This window comes from Pelodiscus sinensis, chromosome 3 (genome assembly GCF_049634645.1).
Source record: "Pelodiscus sinensis isolate JC-2024 chromosome 3, ASM4963464v1, whole genome shotgun sequence".
Taxonomy (NCBI): Eukaryota; Metazoa; Chordata; order Testudines; family Trionychidae; genus Pelodiscus; species Pelodiscus sinensis.
Genome location: NC_134713.1, coordinates 199,726,783 through 199,743,711, shown reverse-complemented (window position 1 = coordinate 199,743,711; position 16,929 = coordinate 199,726,783). Strand labels below are relative to the sequence as shown.

The 16,929-nt window shown below is 50.1% G+C and overlaps 1 protein-coding gene across 4 annotated transcripts in view; it reads right to left on the bottom strand.

The window, feature by feature from the left end:
* Positions 1-16,915, bottom strand: part of TTL (tubulin tyrosine ligase) — a 36,608-nt gene extending 19,693 nt beyond the window's left edge. For 2 of the 4 annotated variants that reach the window (XM_075925897.1, XM_075925899.1), the window contains exons 1-5: positions 16,586-16,915; positions 7,192-7,270; positions 5,081-5,313; positions 1,541-1,676; positions 1,103-1,372 (exon numbers count right to left, since the gene is read on the bottom strand). In XM_075925897.1, coding sequence (XP_075782012.1) covers positions 1,103-1,372; positions 1,541-1,676; positions 5,081-5,313; positions 7,192-7,270; positions 16,586-16,742 — 875 coding nt within the window. In that variant the 5' untranslated portion in view covers positions 16,743-16,915. The remainder of the gene's footprint in view (positions 1-1,102; positions 1,373-1,540; positions 1,677-5,080; positions 5,314-7,191; positions 7,271-16,585) is intronic. The other 2 variants (XM_075925898.1, XM_075925896.1) reach the window with 2 other exon arrangements.
* Between the last annotated feature and the right edge of the window lie 14 nt (positions 16,916-16,929).

The window sequence follows — 16,929 nt, the reverse complement described above, 5'->3', positions numbered from 1 at the left end:
CCCTGTGCAAATACAGTTCTATACCCACAGAAACAGATATCTGTGGATATAAATCTGTATCCGTGGAGCTGCAAGGCTTCCCTCAGAACTGCAGTGACAAAAGAAGCAGTATGGGAGGCTGCTGCTCCCGGGGCCAGTGGCAGCTTCCTTAGTGTGGCTGCCAGCCCTGCCCACTGGGGCGAGCAACAGGCTCACTGGCAGCTGTCTTGGGTAGCGCTCCTGTGTTCAGTGGCATGAATGCCTCAAAACAGGAGATGCAGGCAAATACATGGAAGGGACAGGGCCTGGACTGGAGCAGTACAGCAATGTCAGGAGCAGCTGCTGGTGTGGGCATTGACTCCTGCGATCAGTAGCCCCACATTCTGCACTTTTTGCCACTGATTCTTGGAAGAGCCACAAGGTTCAGCAGCTGATTTATACCTGCAGATATCCACAGCAGAGAGTATAAATTTGTATCTATGCAGGCTCAACCCATGCAACCTTCTTTCAGCCCTCCTGTGTGTATGCATTACAATACGGTCTGTAATTAACATACTCACATTATTTCTCACAGGATGCTACTTCATTCAGGACACCGGATAGCACACTGATTGAATGAAGCAACTCATCACTAATATTATATCATCCCAACTCTAACGGGGTGCTAAGCACTAGTAGCTCCCGATGACATCTGTTTGAGCTGTCAATGCTCAGCACCTCTGAAAATTAGGCCCCCACTGTCCCATGCAGGCTTGAAATTAGTGGATACTTTGGACAGTTTTTGCTTACATCTCTCTGTAAATTTACACACACATAGAACAGGAAACTAAAAGAGCTCCATTCATCCTGTGGAAATATCCTAGACTAGACAAGCCTAGAGTGTCATTTTCCTGCTTTTCCTCCCTCTTCCTACGTGACCTTGGGCAAGTCACTTAACCGCTCTGCACATCAGTTCCTTGTCTGTAAAATAGGAATATCATGCATGTGTGTTTTGTCTACTTAGACTGTGAGCTTTTTGAGTCAAGGTCTGCCTCTTACTCTGTACACAGTCTAAACACGATCAGGGACCCATTGCAGTGGGGTGCCTTTGGGTGTTACTCTAACAAAACAATCATCAAGTTACCTTATTATTTGTTTGATCTGCAATAACAAGCTATTTTCCAGTGTAACGTTCAAAGAACTCATCAGATACTGATTGAACTCCTCAAAGAACATTTCGTTTCCTTCTTCATACTTCCCATAGTTTTTAGAATACTCCTTCTGTATGCAGTGATTGGTCAAATGGCAGGTTTTGTCTTGGAAATTAGCACTATTGTATGGTTCTGAAGAGGTCCGCAGAACGCCTTCTCTGTAGAGGTAGATATTATATTGGTGATCCACTAGAACCCAGCTTCTGAAAATTAGAAGAAAACTAATTAAAGTTTGGGGCTTTTTTTAAGACAGCATATGAGATCAAATGCATGTAATTAGATTTAACAGCCACTTTTCACTCGCGAAAAAGCATTTTCTCTTCTTTTAGTAAGAACTGAAAAGCAATCTAAGCATCAATAGAAAACATTACCTAATATCAAACTTGCGATGGCCTGGCTCTAACAGCAAAGGCTCTTCGAGATATTTCTGAATCACATGCACTTGTCCTTGGTCATCTATAAAGTTCAGAAGTTCAGTAGCCTCTGAAGAAATAAGAATGCCTTCACCTAACATGCAAAAAACAAAGGTAAAGCAAAGGAAGTTTCACTTAGATATGATCATTGAAAATAATTACTTTTCAAATGGATTCTGACGTGTGCATACATATATAGAGACTATGTTACTGTGTGTCTCTCTGCAGCAGATTTGGAATGATGAACATGTTTAAGAACACGGAGGTAAAATCAATCTTGCTAATAAAGATTGTTCCTCTGGGTCAGGGGTCAGCAGCCTATGGCATGCATGCCCAAAGTGGCGCATGAGCCGATTTTCAGAGGCATGTGCAGCAGGAGCTCAGCCCCGCCCCTCCTCTCCCATGCAGTGGGGAGCCTGTACTTCCACTGGAGCCTTCCCTCTTCCCTGGCAGCAGATGAGGCTATGGTGGGAGGAGGCAACACTGGGGCTGAGGTGGCTGATACTCCTCAGCGGTGCCTCTGGGGCCAGCCCAGGACTGCATGGCCGCAGCAGTTGCTACAAGAGGTGTGAAGCCAGGTAAGCATCCCCGCTCATGCTCAGACCGCCCCCACTCCAATCCCCCCCTCCTCCCCCCACCAAGTCCCCGCACCCCCAGCTTGCTTCAACACCCTCCCTTACTCCTGCACCTTCCTTCCTGGCCAGACACCCTACCCCAGCCTGCACTCTCCCTCCTGGCTACACACTACACCCTCCCTTTGTTTCTGCTCCCTTCCTGTGGTCAGACACCCTACCCCCAGCCAGCTTCTGGCACCTTACCTCTCACCTAGCGCTCGCAACCTCTTCCCCTTCTGCACCCCACCCTCTCCTCCCAGATCCTGCAACTATCGCACTTGCTGGCAGCCCTGTCTCACACTGAACCCCTCATTTTTGTCCCTACCCCAGAGCCTAAGGGGGCCCATAAAATCCACTAATTCTGGAACCCTAGAAAAGTAAATATGACCTATGGGGAACCCTGAACCTCAATCCTCCCAGTCTCTTCCCTTCACCCAGTGAGGCTGGAGCACAAGAGGAGCGAGGTGTCTCAGTTGGGGGCCACATCAGTGAGCGTTGGTGGGTTTTGGAGTTTTTTTGCTTCTCACTTGTGTGGTCCCCAACTGATTTTTTCTGAGTCAGTGGCCTACGACCCAAAAAAGGTTCCTCACCCCGTCCATAAAGAAAACATTGAAACCTTTTGTGTTAGATATTAATTAATATTTTACTTTATAAACTAACATGAGAAAGTTAAAACTCTCAATCTGTTTAATAATTTAAGTTAAACCGTTCTCCCTAGCTGCAGCTGGTTCAGAAAATATGATCACTGTATCCAGCCTGCCCCCCTCCACCGCCCCCCCCCCCCCCGCTCCCTCCAGCACACAGATCCATAAATAGAAGTGAAGAATTTAAATCTTGGCACACTACTTCTCACAGAATCATAGTGCTGGAAGCAACCTCAGAAGGTCATCAAGTCCAGCCCCCTGCCCAAGGCAGGGCCAATCCCAACTAAATCAATCCAGCCAGGGCTTTGTCAAGTCAAGACTTAAAACCCTCTTGGGAGGGAGACTCCAACACCTCTCTAGGGAACCCGTTCCAGTGCTTCACCACCTTCCTAGTGAAACAGTTTTCCTAATATCCAACCTAGACCTCCCCCACTGTAATTTGAGCCCATTGCTCCTTGTTCTGCCATCCATCACTACTGTGAACAGCCTCTCTCCATCCTTTTTGGAACCTCCCTTCAGGAAGTTGAAGGCTGCTCTCAAATCCCCCCTCACTTTTCTCTTGTGCAAATCTTCTCACTCTTCCCTTCAGCAAATCCAAATCCCTCAGTCTCTCCTCATAGGTCATGTGCTCAAGCCCCCTAACCATTTTGGTCGCCCTCCGCTGGACCCTCTCCAATGCGTCCACATCCTTTCTATAGTGGGGGGGGGGGGGGGGCGGCGCAGAACTGGACGCAATACTTTCTGAAAGGTTGTCAACTCCTGCTCTAGGTACCCAGAGATGTCTATTTTTTCCTATTTCAGGAGGCTCTATTCTGCACACCAAGACATTACTTGGGTGTAATACTGAGTGCAGGGGTGCTACCTGCATGTATATGTTTGCAGAACAGGGTCCCCCCATCTCTAAAAAATTACTTCTCATCTTATGTAACCCTATCACCCTAAAATTAAATCCTCTGGTGTTTTGTTTTTTTTTAAATAGTTATATAGGCCTCCTTTTTGTCTTATCCAGTCTCCTCTTATACAGCATGCCCTCTAACACTTTAAATAATTTTGGCAGTTCCTTTTACATATAGTACTCTGCTGCTTGATCTACATCAATTCTTGGAGCAAACCGTGATCTAACACTGAACTAAGAGGAATCACCCCCCCACCCCAGCCCCCGTGGATCTTACCTACTACTCTGTCTTTATCTCCTCCCAATTCAGCCCATAAACCTATGTTTACTGTATCACTGTCAAATCTCTTTCCACATTGCTGCTGCATGATTTTCTCCTATATTCTATTTTGGCTCAGTATTTGCCTCCAGTAAAATATCATGACTCTGTCTAGCACTATACTTATAAAGGTACCGTACACTGTACTCAGGACTGGCGATAGACTTTGTGGGGCCCTGGGCAACGTGGGGCTTGGGGGAGGGGTGCCCCTCAGGCAGAAGAGGCAGGGCTAGGGGCTAGCTTCCCCTAGCAAGCCCTCAGCATTGCCTGGACTGCACCATGTGGAACTCCAGTGGTGATTTAAAGGGGCCAGGACTCCAGCCCTTTTACACTGCTGGGCCCCAAGACAACTTCCCCCTTTGCAGCTCCCCCGCCCCTTTAGCAGTCCTGACTATACCATTGGGTGCCTTGGGTAAAACATTAATGAATTTACCCTCCTAACACTGTGAGTAGATGATCATCTCTTTTTTATGGGTAGGAAACTGAATGAAGGAAGGAATGGTTTGCCCAAGCAGAGTCTATGGAAGATCCTGGAACTGAAACCCAGATCTTAGTCCCAGCTGAATGTTGAGAAAGACATTCTCTTTCCTCTTGGTTTGTGTCTCAGCTGAAAGATGGCACACAAACAGCACAATGACATCTTCCAACACGTGGCTTTGTAACAGATGTCATGTCTCTCATTGTGGAATTCCCCACACAAAGAGCTCTGCTAGGGAGCAGTACTGCGTGTTTACAGCATCAGGTAGGGTAGGTCATTTGAGGTCATGTATTCATCCTCTCCCCCCAATATCAGACAGAGTATGACAGTTTGTACTTTTAATCAGTTCCCTCGGAGCAGAGAACATAGTTCTATGCGGCCTTTATGTAAAGGCCCAAAGTGCAGAGCCATGCGTCTATCAAAATGGTATGTTTCAACTGTGGCTAGATATGATCCGGGGAAAATAATCATTTCACTGTTTTTTTTAAATTCCACAAATCAAACAACAAGAACAGAAAAGAACTGGTGCATCTCAGTGGGAAACAAACCTTTGGCACCAGCAGAGGATTTGGCTATCCAGACGTTCCCCTCCCCACTCTCCTTCCTCTTGTTGTAGGAAGCCAGGAACACTTCCCTTTCATCTGTTCTGGAGTTGTTTATAAGATGGTGAATTCCATTCTGTGCTGGAGCCACTGGAGTCTTTAGATTAGTTGGATAAATCATATATGATTCTGGGAACCATGTGCAGGATTCTGATAACTCGGGGCTTGTCTTGATTAGCCTAGTTGGAAAAGATAATCAGCTCATTAGTCTTGGTAATCCTAGAACATACCTGCTGCCAAGATAATGATAATTTATACTTGTTAAATGTAGGTTAACACAGGCCTCTCTCCTGCTAGTGAAAATGATTAATCCATATTCAATACTAATAATAGTGTACTATATATATTTCTATTAACTTGCTGAAATAGTCTTCTCTTTAAAGCAGTGGTCCCCAACGTTTTGGGGCTGCTGAGCGCCTAGGGGCGGGGACGCCCAGGCGCCTCACGCCCGGCACCGGCATGTGCTGCGACCCCGGGCAGGGGCCGCCCAGGCACTATGCGCCCTGGGGCCGGCACCGGCATGTGCTGCAACCCCAGGTAGGGGCCGCCCAGCCGCCGCCTGCACGGGGCCGGCACCGGCATGCACCACGACCCCGGGGCAGAGGCTGCCCATGCGCCCGGGGCTGGCACCTGCCGCACGCCCGGGGGCGGGGCCAGCCCAGATTGCTCCGCGGGTGCACCGCGTTGGGGACCATTGCTTTAAAATTAGTAAAGAACAAAATAGGGAAAAATTAGTAGAACAAAATATTTTTTAGAAATCGGTAAATATTGTAATACAGTAGATTTGTTGTAAGTTCCTCTCTTCTAAAGATGTTTCTAAGCACTCATTTTTCTAAATAAATGTTGTTATAAATTATTAATCTAGAGCTTTCTATTTTATTTTTAATATTTCAGAATATTTGACACCATTTTGATAAAAGGCAAAAATAATAATAAAATGGTTACTCCAGATAGATACTGCTATGTTATTTGGACAAATCTTTTTGAGAAACCAACAAAGATTTTTCCCTGGAAATCTTGAGTCCTAACTCACAAGCCCCTGCAAAAATTGCTGTGTGATGGAACTTGATTGGGAAAGATGAGGTAATCAGAATGGCGAACTAGGACAGTGGTTCTCAACCTTTTCAAGCATATGGACCCCTTTTCAATCTATTAAAGTTTCACAAACCCCCCTCATTGGGGGCAGAGAAAAAAAAAGAAAAGGGAAAGTAAAAATAAAAAAAAGAAAAAGAAAAGTAAGGATCAGGCCCACAGTGGTGAGCCCAATCCTTATTTTTAAACTTTCCACGGGCTCCCTGCAGTACCGTCGTGGACAACCAGAGGTCTGCAGACCATAGGTTGGGAACCACTGAACTAGGATATTTGGAAAAACAATTTTCTCTAAATGGGAGCCATGGATCCAGTCCAAACACTCTGTTATCAGTGGAAAATTTCCCATTGACCTCAGTAGTAAAGCTAGTTTTACATGCTGACACAAGAAGCAGCTTTGGTGTCTCCTTGGACACATGCTATTGGTTTTACTTAAAGCTAGAACCAAGCGATTTGCTTTATGGCATTTTCTATATGTTTTGTGTTTGTTTTTGGACTATGGTAAATTGTTTTGAAATCCTTTGCCAAAATGTTTTTGATCAGTCACTGGGGATTTTTAAGCAACCAAAAGCACTGGCTCCCCCTTGGATTAAGAGGGAAGCCAGCTTACACTTTAGAAAAGAGACACTGATCACAAAACACAAGCCATATAGAAATAATTTTGTGAATCTCAAGGACTAGTCTATTCTCTGGTATTGGGGATTGTTTACATCAAATCTACATAAAAAAGACCTGCTTGCTCATGAAAATCAAGTCCAGTATCTGCAAACTGAAATGCTGTTTGTGCCCACAAATGACTACATGGGGGAAAAAAAAAAACCAGATGCAGCTTCTGAAGATTGCTGAATAACCTCTGAACAGTAGGCTTTTTAACGAAAAATTTGGTGCTTTTACTCAATCATCATACAGAACTTATTTAATATTTAGTTGTATTAGAATACACTAAAAGGTTTCAGTGGAATACTTACTTTACTAAGGAAGCTTTGCGACAAAGCTTGTCCGCTCCCCTGTAGTAATTTACCAGCTGCACAAGTCCAGGTTCATGACCTATAAGAGGAAATACAGAGTTAAGAAAAACTCTTCAGTTAAAAAAAAAAAGGGGGGGGGGGGACATTGATTGTTGAGGAACCCTAGGAAAAAGAGAAAAAAGTATACCTTTCTGTTATACAGTATTCCAGATAAACATGTGATGCTGCCATTGGGACCAGGTTACACCATAAAGTGTAGCTTAGCGAAGACAATTCTAAGTTAGGTTTAACTATTTCCAGTAGTCAGTTATATGCGCCTTATATGCTTCCTTAGTCTGGTGCTAGTTGTCACTTGTGCCTACTTGGTATTCCACAAATAAGTATATTTCCTAGATATCTGGAATGAACCAAACCTCCTTCCAAAATGTCCCAACCTTGCCCCTACAACAGATAGTGGCCATGTGTCATTTGCTCAGAGCACCTCAAATATCCTTAGTTCCCTGAGGTTCACCAGCTAGAAAAAAAGTCTGCCATTTGGTTGTGCCTATGCAAGCTCATAAAACATGTAAATGATATTGTTAGTCTTTAAGGTGCTGCTAGGCTACTGGTTTTAGTTTTTCCAGTTACAGACTAACTCAGCTAAACCTCTGAAGCTTCTGAACAGAAATGGCAGCTAAACCAGATGGATGGGCTAGGTGAGACTAGGAAGAACCTGTGTGTAGATTCTTGCCTTAGTACCCTTCCTATCTATCGCCTTTGATCCTTATCTGCTTCATTTTAACTATCCAATCTTCAGGTGCTTACTGACTGCTAGTTCTGCCTTCCTGTTTTTCCCTTTGATATTTTCATACTCTCTGTTCCGTGTTTCCTGCCCCCTTCCTTTTTTTTCCTTCCCCCTTCTCCCCTATTTATTTTGGGTCTGTGCACATCCTAAACTCAAAACTCCGGTCATCTGAAGAAGTGGGCTGTGCCCACAAAAGCTATATGTTTTGTTAGTCTATAAAGTGCTACCAGACCATTTGTTGTTTTTTAAGTTTATCCTGTACAGACTAAATCAGCTACCCCCTGAAGCTTCTAGACTAGAGGGGTTCAACCTGTACTGAATTGTCTTTAAAATAAAGAGGAATCCATTAAGCACATTTTATTGTGTTACTGCTAGAAGAGGTTGCTCTACTGTCCTTTTCTGCCTTTATATTTATACATAGGCACTTTAAGATTTTACATTAAAAGAACAGCTATAGGCAAAAAAGATGCACAGCAAGATGCTGGAGGGAATGTCAAGCCAAGGGGAACCATTCCTAATGTTAGGAAGCAAATGCAGGCGCTATTTCAGGAATATAGTCCCACATATTTTTTATGGGATTAGACAACTGTCCCAATTTACTGAAAAAAGGAGAGAGCTGTTCAGAACAATCCTGACAGCAGCCATGAAACATATTTCATTGCAAGGGGGCAGATTCTTCTCCCCAGACACATGCAGATCTCTCAACTTCCACACACTGCACTCCCTGGAAGAAGGCACTCCGGCTATGTCTAGACTGCAAGCCTCTTTCGAAAGCCTCTTTTGAAAAAGAGCGTCTAGACTGCAAGCAGTGCTTTCGAAAAAGCAAGCCGCTTTTTCAAAAGAAAGCAGCGAGTGAGTCTGGATGCTCTCTTTCTAAAAAGCCCTGTTGGCATTCAAGAACGCCTTTTTTCATAAGAGCACTTTCGAAAAAAGGCATTCTTCCTCGTGAAATGAGGTTTACCGCCGTCGAAAGAAAAGCTGCGTTCTTTCGATTTAATCTTGAAAGAACACGGCTGCAGTCTAGACGCAGGTGAAGTTTTTTAGAAAAAAGGCTACTTTTTTCGAAAAAAACCCTGAGTCTGAACACAGCCTCCCATAGGATCAGCAATGACTCTGCATCTGTTCTCATCATTCTTCAAACTCTGTTCCCCTCTGGAATCCTGCACAACAGCAAATGCAGCCTAGGTTTGCCTTCATTTCTCTCCCCTGAAAGTTTTAAGGCCAGAAAGGACCTCTGAGATTATTTAGTCTGGCTGCCTGCTTAACCAAGACTAGAATTCCACCCACTGATTCCTGCATCCAGCCCAATGACTTGCAGTTGAGCCACAGCACATTTGTAGACAGGCCAATCTTAATTTCAAGACTCCAGATAACTGAGAATCTACCAGCTGCCTTGATAAATTGTGTCATGGTTAATTACTGCCACTTACTAAGGTGTGCTTCAGCCTTTGCCTGCTGTATTGAAGAGCCATCTACTATCAGCCATCTTCTCTCCATGTAGGTAATGATGACTTTTCAGTAAAACACCCCTCTGTGCTAAGAAATGCCCCTCTTCTGGAGGGGAAAAAGGTTCTAGGAGCAGTAGCACAAATCCCTGGCAGAAATACAAGGCTGTAAGAGAAGGGAAGGGATGCCTTGGGTGGTGCAGATGCAAAGGATTTGCATGATGATGTTCCTGTTACTTTTAACAGGCCCCCTGGGATCTAACAGGGTGTTTGTGTTGACAGTGAACCCCGTCTATGGAAAATCTGTGAGAGGCCTGTAGAGTGTGCTTCCACGTAAGTTTTCGGGAGGGGCGAGATGGGAGTGGTGGCACAAGGAGAGGCCCGGTTATATGATTGGAAAACAAATATCTCCTATAGAAACATGGCTGGCAAAAATGACTTATTATGAGCACTGCTTTAACAACTGAACTTTCAGAGGAAAAACACAGCTAGTAAGAAACTAGTTAAAAATAAATTATCTACCAGTTTGTTAGTAGCCTAACACACTGCCTCAGTTTTGTTGCATGTTCCTAGCTCATAATTCTACTGCTATGCAAAGTTGACAAACAATTCTGGCAATTTCAACATTTTCTTCAAATTTTTATCTAAAATTTTCATTTTGGGGACTTGTGTTGGTGGCTACATATTAGTGAATCATGGTAGTATGTCCTACCAGGTGTACAATTCCCACTATCAAACACCATAAATTAGTCACCATTTTTTAAAAATGAGACACCGCTATAGTTTCTAGTTCAGTAAAATATTTTTTTAAATTTGGGTTACCAATAACCTTGCAGATCAGATCAGCAAAAGTTTAATTGCCACCCTGCTCAAGGGGAGTTAAGACTACACTAGGCCAGTAACTATAACTAGCTGTGACCTTGCCACAAGCTGTCAGGGTAAAGAGTGGGTACCTACGTTTTGTGCCCAGGTTGGTAAATTTCTTATGACAATTTTGTAAGATGGCCTCAAAGCTTACCTATTTGCACCTACAGTAGATGTGCTGGACCAGCTTAAAGAGTGACAGTTCAGCTTACTTCTGTTTGCGTCACTGCTAAGGAGGGATTAAATAAAATCAAACAATCTGCTTTCAATAAATAAAAAAACAAAACCGCCTAATGGGATGTGAGGTTCAGGGAGTGGGATCAGTCTTTCCACAGGACACACCACTTCTCTCCTCTAGCATGTCCATTGCTAGACTTGCAGAGCCAAACCACATGGACTTAGAGGGCTAAGGGAAGCCTGTCACAGAGCTACGTCCCCAAGCCAGTTTCCATGATGTTTATTTTCCTGCCTCTCTCAGTAATGGATTCATCTGAGGAAGTGGGTTTTACCCATGAAAGTTCATGATTCTATATATTTTGGTTAGTGTCTAAGGTGCCACAGGGCCACTTATTTCTAAAGTTACAGACTAACACAGCGACCCCTCTGAGTAATGGATGGCGTGCGCCTGGGCACTGCACAAAGCAAGCACAGATATGGCTTTTGCTCAAGTAGTAGCACTGAAAGTTTTTCACTGCAGTACGGCTGAGTTCCACACTAGACTCTTCACAGCCAGTTCTGAATAAGAAGAGTGTTTTAAGGCCTTCTATTCCTTTGGTTCACACCAAAGTGAGAACTCTGATTCCTTCCCACCTCCCAGTGCTTACACAGCCCATTCACTGTGTCAATCCCTGCTTTCTAGCAGAAGAGAAAACCTTAGTTCTATGTGACCCCAGGCAGGGTTTTCGGTAGCAAAGCAGCATTCTTCCAGTGCTGTTAGACAACACAAAGGACAGCCCTGAATGAACCACACCTTCTGAGAGCAAGATACTTGCATCTGAATACATCATGACTGCTTAATCCAGTACCCACCATCTCCTGAAGAGAAACAGGCCACCATGCCAAATTCTATTCAGAACTTTTATGAGTCATTTCTCTGTTCATTGGGCCAAATTCAAAATGATACATTAACTCAAACAACAACGACAAAAGGGACACGCTTTCATAAAAAATCCGGGCAAAGCTGTTTTATAAGAGGATCTAAAAACTGAACAAATCACATCTTAACACCAGCTAGAGATAATTTCTCTGTCCCCATTTACAAATGACTCATCTTTTTGCATTAAGATACATAAAAAAAAAATCTGTAGCAAGAAAATACATTGCAAATCACATTTTACACAACTGAATTACTAAATTACTTTTCTCTCAACAAAGCAGAACTCATTTTCTCCTATGAGAAAAGTTGTGACCATATGGAGAGATGAATGATAAACCACAGGCATGCATTTGTCATACAAGCAGAGTTATATGTTAAATTTTAATCAATACTGATCCCAAACTCACTCTCAAGATTTCAAAAAAGGGCAAGGAACTTTTTTCAACAAATGATTCCAACAGTGGAAGTCCAAAAAGGTGAAAAACACTACACGATAAAGAAATGTATTAATTATTTCTTTAAGGGTCAGAGAGCTTCCTAGAGAAAGGAAAAGCAGAGTGGGCATCTCCACCCCTCAGCACTTCTGCGGCTTGGGGAAATCACTCAAGAAAGGGAGGGTGCATTCTGTGGAGCCAGCTGGCCTTGCTTTCCATACCAAACTAGGCAACGTTTCAATATGCTATCTCAAAATTTTCAATAGTAATTTGATTTCATTAACATTCTCTCCAGCTGAAAATTGCAGACAGCTCATAATATAGTATGATGTTGGTGAAGTTTTGGATCCTAAGCATCCCTTTGTTCCTGTTTTCTAATATTAGAAGATACTGTGCTATAAGTAGAGAGCAGTTCTAAAATTCTTGTAAGACTCCACATTAAAATGGAACAGAACCATAAAAATGCTTAATGCAATACAGATGTGACTGGAAATGTTAACACAGCCCCAAATGACTAATTTCTACAATTGGATATGTTAATCTTTAAATAAAAATGCCGTATTTTAACAAAGGCTAAGTTTAAGCCACTGCTTAATAAAAATAAGCACCACTCTACTACATTCCAGATATGCTGTTATACTTCCCGAAGGCAAATCCTTTGCTACTGCCGCTGCCAAGCCTCCGCCACCCCTTGTTGCAGCAGACAACACCCAAATCTACACAATGCAGCACACACTAGTCACATTTCCCAGTGTGCACAAAAGCATCTAAATTTACATCTCCACAGACACCAGAAAACATCCTGTCGTGGAAGACAGTCACTTCATCCTATGGATTAAGATAAAATGCACGGGGTCTGGCCCATCCACACCCACAAGCGCTGTGCGTTGCATTGCACGCTGCCTGGCCGTGTTGTGCCCCGGCCTTACCCTGCAAGCGCTGCGTGTTGCACTGCACGCTGCCTGGCCGTGTTGTGGCCCGGCCTTGCACTGCAAGCGCTGCATGTCGCATTGCACGTTGCCTGGCCGTGTTGTGTCCCGTCATTGCCCTGCAAGCGCTGCATGTCGCATTGCACGCTGCCTGGCCGTGTTGTGCCCCGGCCTCGCCCTGCATGTCACATTGCACGCTGCCTGGCCGTGTTGTGTCCCGGCCTCGTCCTGCATGTCGCATTGCACGCTGCCTGGCTGTGTTGTGTCCCGGCCTCGCCCTGCATGTCGCATTGCACGCTGCCTGGCCGTGTTGTGCCCCGGCCTCGCCCTGCATGTCGCATTGCATGCTGCCTGGCCGTGTTGTGTCCTGGCCTCGCCCTGCATGTCGCATTGCACGCTGCCTGGCCGTGTTGTGCCCCGGCCTCGCCCTGCATGTCGCATTGCACGCTGCCTGGCTGTATTGTGTCCCGGCCTCGCCCTGCATGTCGCATTGCACGCTGCCTGGCCCTGTTGTGTCCTGGCCTCGCGCTGCATGTTGCATTGCACGCTGCCTGGCCGTGTTGTGCCCCAGCCTCGCCCTGCATGTCGCATTGCACGCTGCCTGGCTGTATTGTGTCCCGGCCTCGCCCTGCATGTCGCATTGCACGGTGCCTGGCTGTATTGTGTCCCGGCCTCGCCCTGCATGTCGCATTGCACGCTGCCTGGCCCTGTTGTGTCCTGGCCTCGCGCTGCATGTTGCATTGCATGCTGCCTGGCCGTGTTGTGCCCCGGCCTTGCCCTGCATGTCGCATTCCACGTTGCCTGGCCCTGTTGTGTCCCGTCCTCGCCCTGCAAGCGCTGCGTGTTGCACTGCACGCTGCCTGGCCGTGTTGTGCCCCGGCCTCGCCCTGCATGTCGCATTGCACGCTGCCTGGCCCAGTTGTGCCCCGGCCTCGGCGTGCATGTCGCATTGCATGCTGCCTGGTCCTGTTGTGCCCCGGCCTCGCCCTGCCTGCCTGCATTGCACGCTGCCTGGCCGTGCTGTGTCCCGGCCTCGCCCTGCATGTCGCATTGCACGCTGCCTGGCCCTGTTTTGTCCCGGCCTCGCCCTGCATGTCGCATTGCACGCTGCCTGGCCCTGTTGTGTCCCGGCCTCGCCCTGCATGTCGCATTGCACGCTGCCTGGTCCTGTTGTGCCCCGGCCTCGCCCTGCATGTCGCATTGCACGCTGCCTGGTCCTGTTGTGCCCCGGCCTCGCCCTGCATGTCGCATTGCACGCTGCCTGGCCGTGTTGTGCCCCGGCCTCGCCCTGCATGTTGCATTGCACGTTGCCTGGCCGTGTTGTGCCCCGGCCTCGCCCTGAATGTTGCATTGCACGTTGCCTGGCCGTGTTGTGTCCCGTCCTCGCCCTGCAAGCGCTGCGTGTTGTACTGCACGCCGCCTGGCCGTGTTGTGTCCCGTCCTCGCCCTGCATGTCGCATTGCACGCCGCCTGGCCGTGTTGTGCCCCGGCCTCGCCCTGCATGTCGCATTGCACGCCGCCTGGCCCTGTTGTGCCCCGGCCAGGCCCTGCATGTCGCATTGCACGCTGCCTGGCCCTGTTGTGCCCCGGCCTGGCCCTGCATGTCGCACTGCACGCTGCCTGGCCCTGCATGTCGCACTGCACGCTGCCTGGCCCTGCATGTCGCCCCGCAGGCTGCCTGGCCCTGCATGTCGCCCCGCAGGCTGCCTGGCCCTGCATGTCGCCCCGCAGGCTGCCTGGCCCTGCATGTCGCCCCGCAGGCTGCCTGGCCCTGCATGTCGCCCCGCAGGCTGCCTGGCCCTGCATGTCGCCCCGCAGGCTGCCTGGCCCTGCATGTCGCCCCGCAGGCTGCCTGGCCCTGCATGTCGCCCCGCAGGCTGCCTGGCCCTGCATGTCGCCCCGCAGGCTGCCTGGCCCTGCATGTCGCCCCGCAGGCTGCCTGGCCCTGCATGTCGCCCCGCAGGCTGCCTGGCCCTGCATGTCGCCCCGCAGGCTGCCTGGCCCTGCATGTCGCCCCGCAGGCTGCCTGGCCCTGCATGTCGCCCCGCAGGCTGCCTGGCCCTGCATGTCGCCCCGCAGGCTGCCTGGCCCTGCATGTCGCCCCGCAGGCTGCCTGGCCCTGCATGTCGCCCCGCAGGCTGCCTGGCCCTGCATGTCGCCCCGCAGGCTGCCTGGCCCTGCATGTCGCCCCGCAGGCTGCCTGGCCCTGCATGTCGCCCCGCAGGCTGCCTGGCCCTGCATGTCGCCCCGCAGGCTGCCTGGCCCTGCATGTCGCCCCGCAGGCTGCCTGGCCCTGCATGTCGCCCCGCAGGCTGCCTGGCCCTGCATGTCGCCCCGCAGGCTGCCTGGCCCTGCATGTCGCCCCGCAGGCTGCCTGGCCCTGCATGTCGCCCCGCAGGCTGCCTGGCCCTGCATGTCGCCCCGCAGGCTGCCTGGCCCTGCATGTCGCCCCGCAGGCTGCCTGGCCCTGCATGTCGCCCCGCAGGCTGCCTGGCCCTGCATGTCGCACTGCACGCGGCCTGGCCCTGCATGTCGCACTGCACGCGGCCTGGCCCTGCATGTCGCACTGCACGCGGCCTGGCCCTGCATGTCGCACTGCACGCGGCCTGGCCCTGCATGTCGCACTGCACGCTGCCTGGCCCTGCATGTCGCACTGCACGCTGCCTGGCCCTGCATGTCGCACTGCACGCTGCCTGGCCCTGCATGTCGCACTGCACGCTGCCTGGCCCTGCATGTCGCATTGCACGCTGCCTGGCCCTGCATGTCGCATTGCACGCTGCCTGGCCCTGCATGTCGCATTGCACGCTGCCTGGCCCTGCATGTCGCATTGCACGCTGCCTGGCCCTGCATGTCGCATTGCACGCTGCCTGGCCCTGCATGTCGCATTGCACGCTGCCTGGCCCTGCATGTCGCATTGCACGCTGCCTGGCCCTGCATGTCGCATTGCACGCTGCCTGGCCCTGCATGTCGCATTGCACGCTGCCTGGCCCTGCATGTCGCATTGCACGCTGCCTGGCCCTGCATGTCGCATTGCACGCTGCCTGGCCCTGCATGTCGCATTGCACGCTGCCTGGCCCTGCATGTCGCATTGCACGCTGCCTGGCCCTGCATGTCGCATTGCACGCTGCCTGGCCCTGCATGTCGCATTGCACGCTGCCTGGCCCTGCATGTCGCATTGCACGCTGCCTGGCCCTGCATGTCGCATTGCACGCTGCCTGGCCCTGCATGTCGCATTGCACGCTGCCTGGCCCTGCATGTCGCATTGCACGCTGCCTGGCCCTGCATGTTGCATTGCACGCTGCCTGGCCCTGCATGTCGCACTGCACGCTGCCTGGCCCTGCATGTCGCCCCGCAGGCTGCCTGGCCCTGCATGTCGCACTGCACGCTGCCTGGCCCTGCATGTCGCACTGCACGCTGCCTGGCCCTGCATGTTGCACTGCACGCTGCCTGGCCCTGCATGTCGCATTGCACGCGGCCTGGCCCTGCATGTCGCATTGCACGCGGCCTGGCCCTGCATGTTGCACTGCACGCTGCCTGGCCCTGCATGTCGCACTGCACGCTGCCTGGCCCTGCATGTTGCATTGCACGCGGCCTGGCCCTGCATGTCGCATTGCACGCGGCCTGGCCCTGCATGTTGCATTGCACGCGGCCTGGCCCTGCATGTCGCACTGCACGCTGCCTGGCCCTGCATGTTGCATTGCACGCGGCCTGGCCCTGCATGTTGCATTGCACGCTGCCTGGCCCTGCATGTCGCATTGCACGCGGCCTGGCCCTGCATGTTGCATTGCACGCGGCCTGGCCCTGCATGTCGCCCCGCAGGCTGCCTGGCCGCGCCGCCTTACCCAGCCTCCCGAAGGGCAGGCGGTTCCTCTCGCCCAGCATGAGGTTGAAGCGGGGGTGGTCGCGGCGCAGGCGGCGCCAGTGGCCGGTGGCCAGCAGCAGGCGGGACACCTCGGCGTAGACGCTGCTGTTCTCGTCGCGCACCACGAAGGTGAACATGGCGCCATGGGCCGGCGCGCGGCAGCGGCTCAGCGCGCGGACAAGCGGCCCGCCCGGGCCCTGCGCTGCCCCCGCTCCCGGCGCCGCCTCATGCCGCGGGGCCCGCTCGCTCCCTCAGGGAAGGGGGCGGGGCCAGCGCGCCGGCTAGGAGCGCGCGCTGGGGGGGGGGCGCCACCCGACCAGCCCT